General features: G+C 53.0%; 1 protein-coding gene across 1 annotated transcript; it reads right to left on the bottom strand.

Moving 5' to 3' along the window:
- Positions 1 to 11057: 11057 nt before the first annotated feature.
- LOC121164478 lies at positions 11058 to 18127 on the bottom strand. The gene is given in 7 exon segments (XM_040992623.1): positions 11058 to 11282; positions 11718 to 11942; positions 12246 to 14117; positions 14119 to 14214; positions 14216 to 14680; positions 14934 to 15004; positions 18007 to 18127. Coding segments are annotated over 7 exon segments (3075 nt in total).
- Positions 18128 to 19374: the final 1247 nt, after the last annotated feature.

Here is a 19374-nt window from a genome sequence, read left to right as displayed (position 1 = left end):
AAGATTATGAAAGCACCTTTTTCAAAGTTCAAGTTATGGAGAATTTCAAACGTGAAAAGCTCAATGGCTTACTCACAGCCTCCTCCAACAGCCAGCCCTCTGGGGTCAGCACCATCTTCTCAACGAGCTTCCTACTGCCTCCATTCCCTCTGGCAGAGCAAAATCAAGGTGTCACACAGTTCCACATGGCAACATTTTTAGCATCTCAATCTGAAAGAGACGTGTCTGTTCCTCACTAGCCACATTATCACCTAAAATATGCCTCCTTTCACTAATTATCTTCTAACCTCTAGTGCTCAAATCCATAAATGTGTCTTCCATAAACACGTTACTTATATATTTAGTTTGCAACTAAGTGGTAATTCTTTTAGGTCATTCCCATTATTACCACCATATTAGAATCTATATTGACCTGTCTAGTTTTATTCCTAGAATCAACACTTTACCACCTTTTGCTTAAAGAAATCATACCTGCCAGGAATTTAGTGATTTTACTAGTAATGTTTGAGAATCACCTTTTCAGTTTTACGATATATTTTCCTTTAAATTTTGCTACTATCCCTTTGTTTTCAGTTTTACTCTTTTAAAGTATTGTTTTAACTTGCTCAGTACTAATGTACTTACTCTTCAAGACTGTAGCACAAAACCACTTTTTATTAGCATTTAATTAGTTTTATACATGCTGTACTTTGGAATGCTGCATTTTCTTTATTCCAAATATTTCATTGTAATAAAATTTATTCTTCCAATTACTTTCTAAATTCTAATGTTATTTCTTCTATCCATGGGTTATTTATAAGTGTGTTGTCTGTAACGTGTTTTGAGAATTTGGAGATTTTTAGAAAATATTTATTTATTTTTACTGGAAAGGCAGATTTATAAGAGAAGCAAAGTCAGAGAGAAAGATCTTGCATCCACTGGTTCACTTCCCAAATGGCCACTATGGCCAGAGCTGAGCTGATCTGAAGCCAGAAGCCAGAAGCCAGGAGCCAGGAACTTCTGGGTCTACTACTTGGGTGCAAGATCCCAAGGATTTGGGCTGTTCTCTGTTGCTTTCCCAGGCCACGAGCAGGGAGATAGAGGGGAAGTGGAGCAGCTGGGACAGGAACTGGTACTCATGTGATGGAGTGCAGCTGATTAACAGCTAGTGCCCACTTGCAGAGTTAGTTGATAGCACGGACAACAGAGAAATGGAGGTTCCATTTCCCACCCTTCCTACCTCCTCCTATGCAATTCAAGTTCATTGAATGTGTGGAACCTCCAGAGGCTCCACCTGGCACAGGCCAGGTCCCTCCTACCTCTCCCACCACTCAAGTTAATTGACAGCATGGAAATGGCTCTGGAGACTCCAGACAACAGGCCCCTCCTGCCTCCTACTGTGCTACTTTAGTTTAATTAACTATAGGGAAACTTTGGGCTCCCTGACAGCTGCCTCCTGCCACTTAACTATTTCAATGCTTGGAAACTGTTTGTATTGCATGTCTCTTAATTTGATTGGCAGATGAGAGCTTAAAAACTTTCCCTGACATTTGCAGCTCAGTACAGTGGCTCCTAGAGTGTACAGAGGGCTGCTATCACCAAGCTTGGCCAATAATCTTCCTAACATTCTACATTTGTGTCTGGTGTGAGCTCTCTTATATTCTGCCAACACACACAGGGATGTTGGCACTTACAGGTAGAGAATTAGCCAGTTGAGCTATTGCACTAACTCTAATTTCTTTAAGATGCTTAATCAGTTTTGTTCTATTATTTTATGATGTTATTCACTTTTGCATGTTTATTGCATAAGTTTGTCAGAAAGCATGAGGGAAATCTTCAAATGGGATTGCAAATTTGAGTATTCTTTAAATTCTATTTTACTTAAATAACTTGAGGATCTGCTGTTGGGTCCGTTTAACTTATAATTATGTATTCTTGAAATACTTCTACATTATGAAATATTCCTCTTTCTCTTAATAGTACTTCTTGCTTTAAAGTCTATTGGGGCCCTGACGTGATGGTTCAGTGACTAAAAATCCTCACCTTGCATGCTCCAGGATCCCATATGGGTGCAGGTTGGTGTCCTAGCTGCTCCACTTTCCTTCCAGCTCACTGCCTGTGGCATGGGATAACAGTAGAGGGATGCCCCAAGGCCTTTGGACCCTGCACCCACATGCACCTGTGTGTGAGACCTGGAACGGGTTCCTGGCTTGTGATTGGCTCAGCTCCAGACATTGTAGCCTCTTAAGGAGTGAACCAGTGGATGGAAGATCTTTGTCTATCTCTTTTTCTCTGTGATTTTGCCTTTCAAGTAAAAATAAATAAATCTTTAAAAAGTCTCCACTGAGTGATATTTGGGTTTTTTGTTTCTTTGTTTGTCGTTTTATAGAATGCCTCCTTTCCATGCCTTTTTTTTTTTTTTCAAATTTTACACACACTTGCAAAAGACATGTTATTTATTAGTAGAATATGGCTTTCTCTGATTACAACCACGGGCGGGACTGCTGCTGGTGTCTGCGGTGGGGGTGTGTCTGTGGGGGCCGGGGGAGGGTGCCCACCGGAGGGTTGCCGTCCGGGTGGGTGAGGGGATCCCTCGGGTGGGCTCTGGCAGGTGGCGTGCAGGCAAGTTTCTCCCCAGGCCTGGTCTGGCACTGGATCACTGAGTGTGCGTGCAGGCGGGCCTTGCGCAGTGGCGAGCCTGGGCAGGCGAGGTGGTGCTGCTGTTGGTGCTGTTGGGGGCTGGCTGCGGGCGCTGTGTGCCCTGGAGGGGCCCAATTCCGGCTGGGGGTGTGGGTGTGGGTGTGGGCAGGTGGCCAGGGAGGCTGCGGGCCAAGGGCAGATGGTGGCGTGGCGTGCGTGAGTGTGTGCGTGCTTGGCAGAAGAGGTTGGCTGGGCGGCTCTGTGTGTGTGTGGCAGGTGGCTGTGCAGGGTAGGGCAGGCTGGGGCGCTGGCTAGTGTGTGTGGGGCTTGGAGGTGGGCACCGTTGCACGCGGCGGTGGCGGGGGGGGGGCCCTGGGTTGCATGGGGTGTGGGAGGCGTGTGGGAAGGGAAGCTGGGCAGGCCAGAGCAGGTAAGGTGGCAGGGCAAGCAGGCCAGGCGCTGGTGGTGTGCTGGTGGTGTGGTCTCCCACCCAAGTACTAACCAGGCCCAACCCTGCTTAGCTTCCGAGATCAGACGAGATCGGGCACGATCAGGGTGGTATGGCCATAGACGACACACACCGCCTCACAGCCGCTCTTCAGCCTGCTGCCGCCCCTGCCCGCCCCTGCCCATCCCTGCCCTGCTTTGCCCGACCGCACTGCCCTGCCCAACCGCTGGCCCAAGCCCACCCAAGCCCGCCCTCCACCCCTGCTGCACCTGCTGCCGCCCCTGCCCGCACCGCCAGGCCAACACCGGCCCACCTCCTGCTTCAGCCACCCCCAGGACACTCCAGCTCTCTTCCCAGGCCGCCTCCCCCTGCCCGCAGCCAGGGCGCCTCCCCACGCCCGCACCCCTGCATTCTCCTGGTCCCTCCTGCCTCCCGCAGCTGGGGAGGTGCTGCTGCCTCCTCCGCCGCCAGAGAGGGCTGGAGGGGTGGCCTTCACGGCAGGGCTTCCAGGGGGCGCCTCACACTGCTGCGCCCTGCCCTCCTACGGCTGGGCACGACGCTGGGAGCCCCGGCAGCTGGCACACGCACGCACGCACCCACGGGGTCCCAGACACCCAGCCCCGGCCGGGCGGGCGGGCAGGATCTCTGGAGACCTGGGGCCCCGGGAACGCTCCCCGCTCCCCATCCCACCCCTTCTCCCACCCCCCACAGCCACCCTCACTCCCGCTGAGCAAGCAAGCCAGGCAGCAAGCAATCAGCCACGCTGAGCGCCACCACGGGTCGGGACCTGGGACCGGGCACCGGGAGCCGAGGGTCGCGAGGGAGCTGGGGTGGCCGCGCCGCGCCGCACAGCACACTCCAGCGCACGGGGTCACCCTCACCCACCGACTGATGCACACACCCACGCACAGGCCAGCACGCAGGCAGCAGGCATGCACTCAGTCCTACACCACCCACAGGCTTCAAGGCACAAGAGGGATTTCGATCCACAGGGCAGGTTTGCCCACGCCACAGTGGGGCGCCTGGGCATCCCCTACACCCACGGGCGGGACTGCTGCGGGTGTCTGCGGTGGGGGTGTGTCTGTGGGGGCCGGGGGAGGGTGCCCACCGGAGGGTTGCCGGCCGGGTGGGTGAGGGGGTCCCTCGGGTGGGCTCTGGCAGGTGGCGTGCAGGCAAGTTTCTCCCCAGGCCTGGTCTGGCACTGGACCACTGAGTGTAGAGAGCAGTAGAGGACGGTCCAAGGCCTGGGACCCAGAAGAAGTTCCTGGCTTCAGATGAGCTCAGCTCTGGGGAGTGAAGCAACAGGCACAAGACCTTTCTCTCTGTATCTCCTTCTGGTAGGAAACAGCTGGGTCATCCTATCTGTGGCCCTCAGAAATGAAACTGTTGAATTTATCTGGGCAATAAGGTGCTGCACCCTCTGCATGGTCCATAACCGCAATGAAGGAATCATGACCGGATATGATCTGTACTAGTGTAACAATGTGGAGGAATTCAATGTGGGGAGAGGGTTTGGGAGAGTCCCAGAGCCTATGAAACTTTGTCAGGGAAAGAAAGATGTGAGCGCAGAGGAGAGCTGCCCTCCAAAACACACATACAAATAGCCAGGCCAGGTTGGGGCGCAAGCCAGGCTGGGTTGAACTGTTCACTGGCTAGCATCCCCCAGTTCACAGAAGGGCTGGTGGTGGACCAGGCCAGGCTAGGCTGCTGTACCCCAGCCCGATGGCGATAGCTGGGACTGTGAGGTTGGCCATCTCAGATTGTGCCACAGCACCCACTGGCTCACGCAGGAACGATGGGGGGGGAGGTTGGAGGAGAGTGGAGGAGAGGGAGCGTGAGCCAGAATCGAGCTAGGGCGCTGCACCCAGTCACACAAAAAAGAGAGCCAAGATGGGTGCGTTGCAAGCAGGCCAGCCGGGTTAGGCCGCAACACCCAGCTGTCAGCAAAGTCCCGGGACCGACTGGGTGAAAATCACATCAGGCAGGCCGGACCGCAGTAGCCCCCAGACAGTCCCAAGATCTGGGGCTGGGAGCCCGCCAGCCTGCTAGGGAAACCGCAGGCAGGCAGGCAGGCAGGCACTCCCACCCTGTCAGCTAGGCTGTAGCTCCCGTCGGAGAGCACCACGTTAAGGCCTGCCTGGACTAAAACAGCAAGTTACCCATAGATCATCAGGCCGTCCGTATGTGCCAAACATACAAGGCCCGGGCCAGAGATGCCGACAGCGTGCATCTCCCTGGACCAGACAAGAAGACGAGGGGAAGACAAGAGTTGTCTTTTGGGCCAGGCGTGCGGTTGCCTAGTGGCGAAATTTCTCAGCCTGTACGCGCCGGGATCCCCCTGTGGTCGCCGGTTCATGTCCCAGATGCCCCACTTCCGTCCAGCTCCCTGCCTGTGGCCTGGAGAAGCGGTCGAGGACGGCAGAAACCCTTGGGACTCTGCACCCACCCGCCTGCATGGTGGAGACCGGGAAGAAGCTCCCGGCTCCTGGTTTTGGCTCTGCCCTTTTGTGGCGATTGTGGGCCACTTGAAGAGTGAACCAGCCAGCGGGCAGGAGATATTTCTTTCTATCTCTCCTTCTCTCTCTCTCTCTCTCCTCTCTCTCTCTCTCTCTCTCTCTCTATATATATATATATATATATATATATATCCGTGTTTCCAATAAAAACAAAATGGGTGAATGGATGGATGAATTTTTTCTTTTCTAAACAGGCGCCGACTGTGAGATGTAAGCAGCGCGAGACTCTGTCCAAGGCTCCGGACTGCTGTGTCCTGGTCGCTCGGTCCAATGCCGATCCAAGCAGAGAACTGGGCCTGGCACGGGGCACGGGCCTAGTTAGTATATTCCTGCAACCGCGATCAGCTTGAGCCCTTGTCAACCCCACCCCCACCCCGCCCGCCCGCCCGCACCGCACGCGCGTGCACACCTACCCAAGGACAGGTAAGGTGTTCGCTTCAGGTGTTTGGAAGTAATAGGTTCAGCTAGATTGTTGCATGGAGAGGGAGGGATGCTCGCTGTCGAGCGATTCTGCTTGTTTGAGTGACAGAAATACACCCACAGGTTCATCACGCGCATTCACATAGTTCAGGTGGTGGATGGGAGAGTGAATTCATATGCCAATGGAAAGGCCACATCAGAAGGGAGTCGTTCCTGAGAACCACTCACGGTCTGCCCCATGCCAGTCAGAAAGCAGTGGCCAGATCCCACTTTGTAGTTCCAGAGCGAAGGGGAGTGACGGGCACATAATGGATTAGACGGTGGCAGGAAGGTCAGGCTTCCAGCATCGCATCGCAGCAGCAAGGCAGACATAGGTAGGGGCATTCAGGAAGCAGAAATGTGGGTGCTTTTGGGTGTGTCGGGAGTGATGGGGGCGTACCATTGGGGGCAGGGTGGGTCCTTTCGGCTGCGGCGGTGGCGGCGGGGGGGGGGGGGGGGGGGGGGGGGGTCAGGGGGCAGGGCGGCAACAGCAGGGAAGACGACACACGTCCTCTTCATCCAACTCTTGTTCCCAGTGAGGTGCTCCCTCCCTCTTCATCCACCTAAGCGCAAAACAAAACAAAAACTGAGCAGTGAGTGCCAGCCAGAGTTGTTAGCTTCCGACTGATCATCGCGTCCATTCATCCCACGTGTGCCCAGTCGGCTACTGTTCCGTCCCAGCACCTCTATTATTTTTCCTGCGTGTGCGTGTGCGATAAAGCACAGGTCGCTGAATCATTCCTCTCCGGCCCCGCCGCGCTCCCGGTTTCGCCTGGATACCTTTTGTAGCCTGGGATGCGACGCGGCACACCTGAGCATCGTCTTGGTGGGTTAGTGTTGGGCTAATTAGCAAGCAGGTGGGGAAGCAGAGGCCGCTCATCCCTCAACGTTGAGCCCAGCTTCCCCTGGTAGAACGAGCGCTCCTTTCTTTCTGAAGCAATGGAAAAACATAAGTGCATCAGTCAATGAAAAAATGAAATTTAAACTTTAAACAGGTTTTGGAAAGACGCCCCAAGAACACAGAAAGAAGGAAAGAAAGAAAGAAAGAAAGAAAGAAAGAAAGAAAGAAAGAAAGAAAGAAAGAAAGAAGAAAAAGAGAAATTTTATAGCACTGTAGTAAAATGTGGAAAATCTGTGGGGGTCGGGGGAGAAAGAAGACATGGAAGTCAGTTAACATTGAACATCTGAACGGGAGGGGGGAGGGAGAAGGGAAGGTGTAGTTGGAGGAAGACTGAGAGGACACAGGAAACAAATAGGCAAACAGCGACACCTGGTGGTGGTGGCGAACATTTCGCGGCCATTGCCACCGAGCATCTGGTCGACCTCCTTCCTCGGAGTAGAAAGGGTTAGGGTGTTAGACTTGGGGAGAGTCCAACCCCGTGGAAGGGGAGCCACTCCGTTCGGCAAGACAAGTCACAAAGCAGAGGCTGTGAAAAGCATGAGGATTTTTCTGGTGCTCTGGAGTACCAGGGTGGATGTGGGACGGACTAGGCTAGGTCCCAACCTCAACTTAGCCATATACGAGCTATATGGGGGCATGAATGACCGTGGCTGGGCTGAAACACTCTACAGCAAGAACCAGAATGGGATGATGACCAGTTAGGAAAGACCACTGTTCCTGCTAGGATAAGAGGCGAACTGGCACATGGACCCACTGATATGCGCGAAACCTGGCACATGGAGGGGTTCTAATGGAGCAGCTCAGGCAACTCCTCTGGCAGGACACAGACCCTGCAGGTCAGCGCAAGGAACATGCAAGGCAACAGCCAAGAGGTCATAGAAAGTGTCCCACTGGCATGCATTTGGCATGGGTCGGGGGCAGACCAGGCTGAATCTGTTCAGGTCATCCACTGGTAAATCTGATCGCCAGAACAGAGTGTGGGTCGAACCAGGTCCGGTCGTAACAAAAGCAACACACAAGCTGGAATGCCAAGGCGAGGTAGCCTGAGCCGGATGCAGCCGCAGCACCCAACCAACACATGTGAGAACCAGGAAAGGAGGCGGCAGAGCTGACAGGAGAAAAAGGGGAGGTTCCCTAGCTGAACAGCAAATTACACTGAGGAGCGGGAGCTGGGTGGGGGGTAGACTAGACCAGGCAGGGACACAGCGCCTGTGCACCTCATGGGGACCAGATTGGGTGAAAACCAGGCTGGGCTGACTATTCCCACCGGAGCAAGCTACAATCAGAGTTGGTGAGGGTTGTTGGAGCTTAGTTGTAGCACCAGTTGGCAGAAGCTGGTACAAAGGGTTAGTCACGTTGAGTTGAACCACAGGGCCAAATGGAGAGGGCACAACTGGAATGGGAGCGACCTGGGAGGGAAAGAGTGGGTTCCTCCCTCATGGGTCATCACCTTCCACGGGAGGGCATGGGAACTAGGACAGGGGCTGGGGTGGCTAGACAGACACCCAACAATATCCATTGGGGATGGTAGGAGGAGATAGTTGGATGGAAGTAGGTGGCAACACCTGTTGGCAAGAATATGAACAGAAGGGTACTGGGGACAGACTGGGCTAGTATGCCATATATACTGGCAAGCCAGGGTAGGAGGTGGGCCTGGTTGAGGCTACTGTGGGCCGCCATGACTGGGCTGCAACTCCTACTAGTACGTGCGAGGGACAAATGCATCCAGGGTGGAACCAGGCAGGACTGCAAGAGGACACGGGTGGAGATAGAACCGGCCCAGCAACTGCAGCCGCCAGCTGACCGGGGCAGTGGACTGTGCCCGGCCCTATGCTACTAAAACAGCAGGAATCTGGACTGGGAATACCTCAAAATTTCTTCGAGGATCTTCCCATTCGAGACACCGGACTCGGAGTCCTAACCAGGGAAAGACAGGACAAATCAAGCAACAACCTCAGCCATCTGTTGGCAGCAGAGACTGGGCAAATGGAGACCCTAGAAGGGACTGTGTCAATCAATGAACTCTTCAATGACCACATCATGATTGGGGTGGCGAGACTGGCAACGACCCATGAATGGTGAACTATTGGAACCACTTGATCGAGTATCTCGGAGCGCACCCCACACCCGGGACTTGGGGTGGGCGGGAGACTGGGTGGGGCTTCTTCCTCTATATCCCCCTTTAGACCTTGAACCTTTTTTACCCCAATTAAATTTGTAAGGATTGTCAAAATTAAATAAATAAATAAATAAAAAAGCATGAGGATTTTATTGAGCATTCGCGAATGGGCAACAGAGTAATCTGGAGGCACCCAGGACTCTGCGCGCCCTAAGCAGGTTAAAGCACCTTTTTAAAGGACAAAACCGCAAACTTCGCATAACAGCTAGCATTTTACTTTAAGATTAGACAGCGCCAGGGCTCCCTTGGCTTGGCATAACAGTCTGCACTTTCTCAGACTGTTGTGCCTCCCTTTCTTATCCACTACATTCTTGTGTTGGCCTTGCTGCTCCGGCCTTGCTACCTTATCTCTTTTATTCCTGCAGCTGCCTTGTTCATGTCTGGGAAACTGAAACTTTTACTTGCTTCATGAAATAACTTTTCTATATTTATTCCAACATGGCTCTACTCTTGCTCAGCAGAAAGCAATATACAGAAGCAAAATCAAGCGGTTATTCTAAGCTCTTACATTCCCCCCTTTTCTTTTAGGACATATTTTTATCTTAAAATATAAGCATTAACAGGCACTTTCTTGTACAGGCTGATATTGGCTGGTTAATACAAAGGCTTGAATTATTGACAATCTTTCTTTTATGAACTGCAATAAACGATTAATAATGCAAGGTCCTATAGTTAAAAGGAGTAATAACAATATTAAAGGTCCTGTTATAGCAGAGATGAGAGTGGTTATCCAGGGTGATTGAGAGAACATGTTTTCAAACCATCCTTGTTGGGCTGACAATTCTTTCTGTCTTTTATTTAATCTGTCTCTGAGTCGATCTAAAGTCTCAGTCACACTTCCAGTTTGGTCAGCATAGAAACAACACTCTTCCTTTAAGGCGGCACACAATCCTCCTTCTTTTAACAATAGCAAATCTAGTCCTCTCCTGTTTTGCAACACTACTTCAGACAGAGAGGTAAGAGACTCTTTTAGTCCTCTGACTGACTGTTCTAAGGCCTGTAGGTCTTCATTCATAGCCTGGTGTAGTCCTTGGTAATAGTCTGTTCTCGACAGAGCAGTTGCTCCAGTGGCTATGCCAGCGGCTATTCCTCCTGTATCTAGTAACACGGCTAGAGTAATAGAGACAGGTTCTCGCTTGGCCCTCCCTGGATGTTCATAGGCAGCTAGAACAGTCTCAGACGTTGATCTCAGGTACGTTATTCTTGGCCACAATTGAACAAGCACACAGAAGTCTTTGGTGACGTTAAGAACCTGTGCCGAGATGCAAGGGGTCAGACCAGTGTTGCATGCCCAATAGATCCCATTAGGTGGTGTCAGATAATAATTTCCTATTGGGACATTTAAACTCTGGTTACATAGTCTAGATTTTATTGAATTCTTTCTTATACATAGACCTGTCCCACTGACATCAGTAAGTGTCAGTTCGTGCCCCATGGTGCTGCAGACTGGAGATGGGCTACTGGAGTTTGTTATGTTTGCTATTGTGGCTATTCCTTCATAATAAGGTGGACTGGGGTTGAGGCATAGCCAGCAGTCCCTGGCTCTTTCGGGATCTGAAGAGTTAAGGGCTAGAAAGGCTCCTTTAACTAGATTTATGAGTCTTTCTCCCGTGTTTTTCGGCACTATAGTGGGGGAGGCCGGCGTGCTAGTTTGTGGAGCTACTGTGTGGTTGAAAAATGGCCTTATAGGATGTTGAGGCTGTTGTCCTGACGGCCCGCGGAAGGCAGGCAGGACATGATTTGGGCCAATAGACTGGGTGGCTAAGGGCTCTATTTGGCGGGAGATAGTGAACAGAGTAAATGCGTCCCACCCTTCTCTGTAGAGCCACAATCCCCATGCTCTCGTCTTAGTCCAGTCAGCTTTTTCTCCGGCCGAGGTGAAAGAAATAACTAAAGGATTGCATTTGCCACCTGGGGTGCTCCCCGTTCTTCTAGTCACACTATCAAAGCATGGTCCGCAGTTTTGTTTCCAGTGACCTTGGCCGCAAATCCAGGGCCCTGTCCCTGAATACCCTGGAATACTTTCCCTCTTGACTGAGATGAGGTCAGTCGATTCAGAGAGCCATTACACTGTCCCGGTAGTTTCACAACCCCAGCTAGCACAGTATCCTTCTTCGGCCCCCCTACACTGCTTGAATTTGGCCTTGTTACGGTCGCTCCCTGGACAAACGTAAAAAGGTCTGGCTCTGGTGTGTTTCCGTCCCAGTACATTCTCACAGCCATACGCGTTCCGGCTACTAGTTCCTGAATAAGGGAGACCGGGAGTCTCCCATGCTCCTCCAACTAGGTCACATAGATCAAAATATAACTTGGGGAAGGTAACATCAACCGGTCCAATGACTTGAGTGCTATTTATGACTGTTCCTATTTCTAAACTACTGATTTTCCAGGTAATTTTATGGGGGGTATGTGGGTTATAATCTGACAATGAACATGGAAGAGATAGCAAAGTCAAAAAGTACATTTTTAAGCACGAGTCAGTCTTATCTTTAGAGGATTTGGGGTTCGTTGAAGTTTCCATTCTGGTTCCTGGTCAGTCCCTGTAGTCCCTGTTGCTGGCTGATCCTTGGCGTGCTTCACGTGGGAGGCATGTACCCAGGCAGCAATTCCGTCGACTTTCAGGGCGGTTGGAGTAGTCAGTAGGACGGTAAAGGGTCCTTTCCACCGTGGTTCCAAGGTTTTTGCCTGGTGTCTCCGGACATACACCTGGTCTCCTTCCTTGAACGGGTGAGGGCACGGTGGAATGTCTTTGTCCTTGTAGGCCTCTGCAAGCGGTTTCCAGATGTACTCTCTCACTGCTCTGAGAGCCTGGAGATGCGCCTGTAACGAGGGTGGATGGGGGAACAAGGTAGGATCAAAATCACAGAAAGAGGATGCCGGTGGTGGGCTTCCATATAATATTTCAGAGGGAGTCAGCCCATGATATGCAGGAGTGTTGCGCACTCGAAAAAGGGCCATAGGGAGGAGCCGTACCCAGTCTTTTCCGCCAGTCTCTAGGGCTAATTTAGTCAAGGTCTCTTTTAGAGTTCTATTCATTCTTTCTACCTGGCCTGAACTCTGGGGTCGATAAGCACAATGTAGTTTCCAATTGATCCCCAAACTCTTGGCCACCCCCTGACTTACCTGGGAGGCGAAAGCGGGACCGTTATCTGACCCTAATACTTGCGGCAATCCGTACCGGGGAAAAATTTCTTCAAGGAGTTTTTTAACGACTGTCGTGGCCGTTTCATTCTTCGTGGGGTAGGCTTCTACCCAGCCTGAAAAGGTGTCTACAAAAACTAAGAGATATTTATAACCATACAGTCCCGGTTTTACTTCAGTAAAGTCTATTTCCCATTGTATTCCCGGTCGGTGTCCTCGGGCACGGGCTCCTTGGGGGAGTTTTAGTCGCCCTGCGTTTACCTGGGCACAAGGCTTGCATTGGTCCACTGTAATTTGAGTAAGAAACTGCAGGTCAGGAGTTATAAACGGGCATTTCTCATTTGCAAGTAGAGCGTGCATTTTTCTCCGGCTCAAATGAGTGAGGCGGTGGAGGTGTTCAATGATTTCAGTAGCTATGCGATAGGGCAGGATGACCTTGTCTCCTTTTCTCCATGCTTTGCACTTAGCATCCCACTCCCCTTCGAGTTCTTTCATGAGAGCTCTGTCATTATCAGTATATTTAAATGGAACTCCCCAGTTGCAGACTATGTCATCTGTGTTTTGCCTGGTCTCTTCGGGTCCCATTTTTGAGTTTATTTCCAGGGGTAGGGCTGAGATTGGCTCAGTGGCAACAGTTTTTGCAGTCTGGTCTGCCAGTCTATTTCCTCTAGCTATTGGATCTGTTCCTTTTTGGTGGCCCGGACAATGAATAATGCTCAGTCTTTTTGGAAGGAATAGTGCCCTCAAGAGGTTTATTATCTCTTGCTTGTTCTTTATTTCTCGTCCTCCTGAAGTTAAGAGGCCCCTTCTGCGATAAATCTCACCATGCACATGGGCCGTAGCAAAAGCATACCTACTGTCAGTATAGATGTTTGCTACTTTTCCCGCCGCCAGTTCTAGAGCCTTTGTGAGGGCTATTAGTTCAGCTCGCTGGGCCGACGTCCCTGGCTCTAGGGCACTGGCCCAGACTATGGAGTCATTGTTACTCACCACTGCTGCTCCTGCCCGCCGAGTTCCTTCGGTGACATAGCTGCTGCCATCTGTGAACCAGGTTACCTCCGCGTCTGGTAGAGGCTGGTCAGTTAGATCTTCACGAGTCCCATGAACTTCGGCCAGAATCTGGGAGCAGTCATGGGGGGCATCCTTGGCCGTTCCCGGCTCCGGCAATAGGGAAGCGGGATTGAGCGTAGCAACTGGTCCAAAAGTAATGCGTTCAGGAGCTAAGAGCAAAGCCTGGTAGTGAGTCATGCGGGCATTTGAAAGCCACCTGTCTGGCGGTTGGCGGACAACCGACTCCACAGCATGTGGAGCTATTATTGTGACTTTCTGTCCCAGGGTCAGTTTGTTTGCGTCCCTGAGCAGGGTCGCAATAGAAGCACATTGATCTTTCCCTAAACGGTTTCGCCGCTCACCTCCCTGTTCTCTAAACTGTCTCCCTATCTCAGTTCCCTGGGATGTTATTTGCTTGTTATGAACTACAGTGGCCAAGATACGGCTCAGTTCTTTATTCCGTCGCTTATCTCTCTTATCCTCTCTCTCTTCCTGCATCTTTCTTAGTCTCTCTTCTCTCTCTTCCGGAGTCTCTCTCTTATTGAAAATTTTATCTGCCTCTTTTACTAAGTCCTGCAAGCTATAAGTCTGCAATCCTTCTAGTCTTTGTAACTTATTTCGAATGTCTGGTGCCGACTGTCCTATGAAAGCCATAATCACTTCCCCCTGCCTATCTTCACTTGCCGGATCAAACGGTGTATACATGCGGTATGCTTCCATTAGTCTTTCTAAGAATCCCGCGGGAGTCTCCCCAGCTCCCTGTAGAACTGCTCTTACCTTAGCCAAATTAGTGGGTCGCCTTCCGGGCACGCTTGAGACCCGCCAACAGAGTCTGGCAATAAAGACGGAGACGCTCCCTACCATTTGGAGTGTCGAAGTCCCAATTAGGTCAGACAAGGGTTGAACACTTCATCAATTTCGTTTGGAAGTTGGGTGGGCTGCCCATTAGTCCGAAGGACATTCTTTCTGGCCTCCATCAGCACCCGTTGGACTTCTTCTGTGGTCAGTAGAGTCCGTAACAGCTGCTGACAATCATCCCAAGTCGGCTGGTGCGTCAACAAGATGGACTCGATGAGACCCGTTAATGCTTGGGGGTCTTGGGAGAAAGGAGGGTTATGAGTTTTCCAATTATACAAATCAGAGGCAGAGAAAGGCCAATACTGGACCTGCCCCCCTACAATTCTCAAGGGGTACAACTGTGAAGACCATTGCCCTTCTCCTCTTTCTCCCTCCTCCAATTGAGCCCTGCGTAGCCGCAACCTGGTATGGATTGGGGATCTGGCTTCAGGCTGTTCATTTACAGTGGTGTCTGGAGAGCCCATCTCCCCCGGTCTTCCTCTTGGGGGTTCTCCTTCAGGTTGATGCTCCTGGGGATAAGGTGGAGGAAGTTCAGAGGTCATTAATAGGTCCGTCTGACTATCATCGGGCAGGACAGGCTTAGGTCGAGGACGAGTAGCTTCCAGCGGACAGAGGGAAACAAGAGCAGAGGGTTGGGGTAGGGGCGGAGCTGAAGGCGCCTGCAATTCTGGAGAAGGAGGAGGAGGAGGACAGGGTGCGATGAGAAAAGGTTGAGCCCACGGCGGGGGGGGGGGGGGAATTAACCACGAGGTCCTCCCATACCAAGATATACGGTAACTGGTCGGGATGCCCCATGGCCCGATGGCCCAGGTCGCCCGGATGAGGCCTTTCACCTGCAAGATAGTGGTTAGATTAAAGGTGCCGCTGGGCGGCCATGCAGCAGCGACAGTCGGCCACTCAACGGTGCAGAGAGATTTCCATTTCTTTCGACGCACTTCCACTGATAGGTTGTGAGCGCGGGTGGAAACGTCAGGCCAATGTTGGAGAGTAAGACTCAGGGGAGAAGACTCAGCCTGACCCATATTCAAAGACAAGAGACTACACACAATTACAAAACAAACAAATGACACAAACAGGATTCGCGCGATACAAGATTTCCAAAGGGCCCAATACAAGATACAAGACGGCCACTCTGGGGCGACCATACAAGGCCAGACGAGGGTGACGTGATCTTCACCCCGTCTCCAAAGCACTGGAGCGTCCTCCAGCGTACAAATTCAAATCAAACCGGTACCATTCAAAGACTGGGGGGGGGGGGGCAAGGACAGAACAGAACAACACACAAAAATACACACTTTCCGATCGGTCTTACCTCCCCCTGCTAGGATGTTGCTTGCCGAGGACGGTTGCTCCTGATTCCTGGCCAATGCACCAAAATGTTAGACTTGGGGAGAGTCCAACCCCGTGGAAGGGGAGCCACTCCGTTCGGCAAGACAAGTCACAAAGCAGAGGCTGTAAAAAGCATGAGGATTTTATTGAGCATTCGCGAATGGGCAACAGAGTAATCTGGAGGCACCCAGGACTCTGCGTGCCCCAAGCAGGTTAAAGCACCTTTTTAAAGGACAAAACCGCAAACTTCGCATAACAGCTAGCATTTTACTTTAAGATTAGACAGCGCCAGGGCTCCCTTGGCTTGGCATAGCAGTCTGCGCTTTCTCAGACTGTTGTGCCTCCCTTTCTTATCCACTACATTCTTGTGTTGGCCTTGCTGCTCCGGCCTTGCTACCTTCTCTCTTTTATTCCTGCAGCTGCCTTGTTCATGTCTGAGAAACTGAAACTTTTACTTGCTTCATGAAATAACTTTTCTATATTTATTCCAACATGGCTCTACTCTTGCTCAGCAGAAAGCAATATACAGAAGCAAAATCAAGCGGTTATTCTAAGCTCTTACAAGGGTGGGAGCCAGGGGGGAGGGGGAATCCTGATCTCGGCGAAATTGTAACATAACACGTCATTCAAAAACTCACAAGAAATAAATCGATAAAAATACATATATATCTGAAAAAAAGAAAGAAAGAGAAAGTGGAGGACACCTGGCAAGGAGGGGCAAGAAGAGAAACGGGCGACGCAGAAAGAAAAGAGACGAAAAAGTCAGTTACTGTTGACTGTCTCCACACGGGGCGGGCGGGCGGGTGAGCGAGAACCAGTGGCAGAGAGAGATGGGCAGGAGGGGGGAGGGAGAGTGCAGAGATGAACAGCAGGAGTGCGGGGGCGGGGGCGGGGCAGTGTCAGGAAGACCAAGGACACAGGGCAAACACATTAACAGCGACACCTAGCGGCCAAGGCCCGCGAGAGACTAAGAACGGACTTGGGGTGAGGCGCTGACTGGGTTTTAGCTGTGTGTATAGGGAAATCTGTGCTGTCCCAACGCGGTTGGGAGCATTGAGATGGACTGAACTGGGTTTCTGATTTTTGTGAGGCAGTCTCTCTCTCTCTCTCTCTCTCTGTCTCTCTCTCTGTCTCTATCTCATTACCGGATGAGGTTCCCCGGGAGAGCTGGGCCTGGAAACACATGGCCCAAGGGATGAATCTGGAACTGACCCCTGGGCTCGAGACTCAGCGTTGTCGTTGTTATCTCTTGCCTTTGCTCTTCCTGCTCCCCCATCCTTCATCTTCCCCGTCCCATCGCAGCCCCAACTAACTCCACACCGGGAACCGCAGCGTGTTTCAAGAATCCAATCGCGGGGTCTGCACGTCATCTAGTGGCCACAGTACCGGATCGGACATGAGAGGAAAGCCAAGATGGCGCTGATGGCAGAACTAGTCTCAAGTCTCGCGAGGCCTCGGGGTGGCGGTTGGCGTGGAGTTTGGGGGGTCGAGGAAAGGAGGGAGGGGGAGGGAGGGAAACAGTGGGTTTAGCGCAGGCGCAGTCAGCACAGTCGGGCTTCTGGCTTGCTGGCCGGGCGGCGGTGGCGGCGGGCGGCGCTGCACAAACCGTCCTTGCACCGGGCCGGGACTGCACTGTGCGTGCGTCTCTCGAGGTGCTCTCCTGCTTGCTCCGTCCAGGCGGGGGATCTGTTGCCTCCCCGGGGATGTTTCCTGATTTCTTTCTTCTTGGATCTCTCCTTTCCTTTTAGACTCCCTCTCTCTCTGCTTTGATTGCTGAATACCGCCGCTTTCCTCTCTTTCGCTTTCTCCTTTGACCTGTCCCCTCTCCTTCTCCCACTCCCCTGCGTCTCAGAGAATTTCACTTCTGACTCCCACCTTTATTCGACATTGTTCATCTTTACATTCTCTCCCTTTTCCTAGAGGCTTTTCTCTCGCGGTCTCATTCTGGATTTATTTTCTTCCCTCATCTCTTTCACTCGTGTCTGTCTGGCCATTTTTTGTTTGTGTGTGTGTGTGTGTGTGTGTGTGTGTGTGTGTGTGTGTTTCCCCTACTGCTTCCATTGCTTCCCTTTATGTTGTCTTTCTCCTTTCCTAGTTTTTGTACTTTTGCCTTCCTTTCAGTGCTCATTCTCTCTCTCTCCCTGCCTCTCTTTTCTCTCTCGATGTTGGTGGTTCCTTTTTATTTTCTGGCTGCCTTTTCCCTTTTCCGGAGCCGGCAAGGGGAAACAGGTGGGTGGAGAGCCCGGGACAGGGTGTAATAAAGTCCCCAAGCTGCAGGCGGGAGAGTCGCAGCCCTGCTGGGACCTTGCTGGCTCGCGTGCTGCTGGGAGATTGGGCCTGGAGGCTTGCAAGTGAGCAGGCAGGCAGCTGCGGGGGTGGGTAGGTGTCTGCGGGCTCCTGAATGTCACCGTGCTGGAGTACCCTTAGAGTGCATGGGGTCGACCAGCACACCCTTTATCACTGCCTCCACACTAGGGGACCCGGTTGTGGCTGTTGTCGGGGCTACGAGGCCCCGGGCCACAGGCCGGGCCCGACACTCGTTGCCCGCACCAGGCCACCAGGTCGGGGCCGTTGGTGGGGCTGGCTCCCTGCCTGACAGTTGTCGCCCGCACAAGGGTCCAGGTCATGGCCGCTGGTGGGACTGTAAGCGTGTTTGTTTTTCTAACTCCTTGGGTCAACCAGGTGGCCACAGGAGCACGCCCCGTCGTCGATAGGTATGTTCTTGGGGACTTGTGACCCGGGCCCCCATCTGAGGGGTGGCTGTGTCCCACACATTGTCCCCGTTGTCCCCTGGAAGGGAATTTGTACGCCTGCAGTTGTCATTTTGGATCTGCAGGTAGGTGCTGACACGCTGTCTCCTGGCGACTGTGGTCAGGAGAGCTGGGCTCCTGGTTTCGCGTCTTGGTGGGTAGGGGAAGAGCGCGATGGGCTGCCGGCGGCCTGGCGTCGGACTGCGTCTCCCCTGCCCATCCGGTGGCCGAGCTGCCTGCCTGGGTTCGTGCGGCAGCTTGGTGTGCGATCCCGGTTGAGCCCTGCGACGGTGCTGCCATCTCCGGCTTACGATTTGCTGCAAGAGCAGTGGAGGCGAGGCCGGGCGCTGGGTCCTATACCCGTGTCCGCTCTCTGCTGCAGGAGGCCCGTTGTGTAGGGGTGGCTGACGAAGACCCCCTTTCTGAGTCTGAGTCGGTAGAGGCGTCTTCATGCCACGTGTGCGTGTCAGGCGTTCCTCCACTGAGGTTGGCCGCCGCCGCTGAGGAGGCAAGGGGCCGGTGAGGCTGTGACGGACCCCTCCCTGGCAGCTGTCCTCGCCCGGGCGTGACCCCCTGTGCCTCGTGTGATGTCACAATTCCAGACCGACTGACCGATGTGGTGATGTGGCGCTCTCCTGGGCCGGGTCTAAGCCGCTTACAGACGAGGGACGGCCGTTCACGGCGAATGCTGCCGAGCTTCTCGTTCTGTCTTGCGGGCTCCTGGTTCCTCTTTCCCCTGCCTCGGTGTGGTGGGAGAGGCCAGGGGTGCGGAACCCGGCCCGATCTCCGCTCCCTCTGCCTCGTGCCGCCTGGAGGCGCGCTGGTGTGGGGGTCCGGGCGGGGGTCCTCGGACGTGGCGGACACCCTTCGCCCTCTGCCGTGCCGGCGTGTCACGGCGTGGGCGGGCCCCCTCCTGCGGTGGTGTGGGGCTTGTCCGGCAGAGTCCGGCTCTGCTCGGCTCTGTGCGGTGCTCCTGGAGCGGTCCGGGTCGTTTGCCCTTCAGGCGCCTGGAACCGAGTGGTGGTGTCGCTCCCTTGCCCCACCCCAGTGTGTGCTCTCCCGGGTGTGCCGCTGCAGCCTCCTCGCTGGTGTGTGCTGCCTGGTGCGCGGGAGCCTCCGGGGGG

The sequence above is a fragment of the Ochotona curzoniae genome, unplaced genomic scaffold (assembly GCF_017591425.1).
Source record: "Ochotona curzoniae isolate NIBS_2020 unplaced genomic scaffold, NIBS_Ocur_1.0 contig_78, whole genome shotgun sequence".
Lineage (NCBI taxonomy): Eukaryota > Metazoa > Chordata > Mammalia > Lagomorpha > Ochotonidae > Ochotona > Ochotona curzoniae.
Note: the sequence above shows the minus strand (reverse complement) of the source record. Positions and strands in the feature narration are given on the sequence as shown.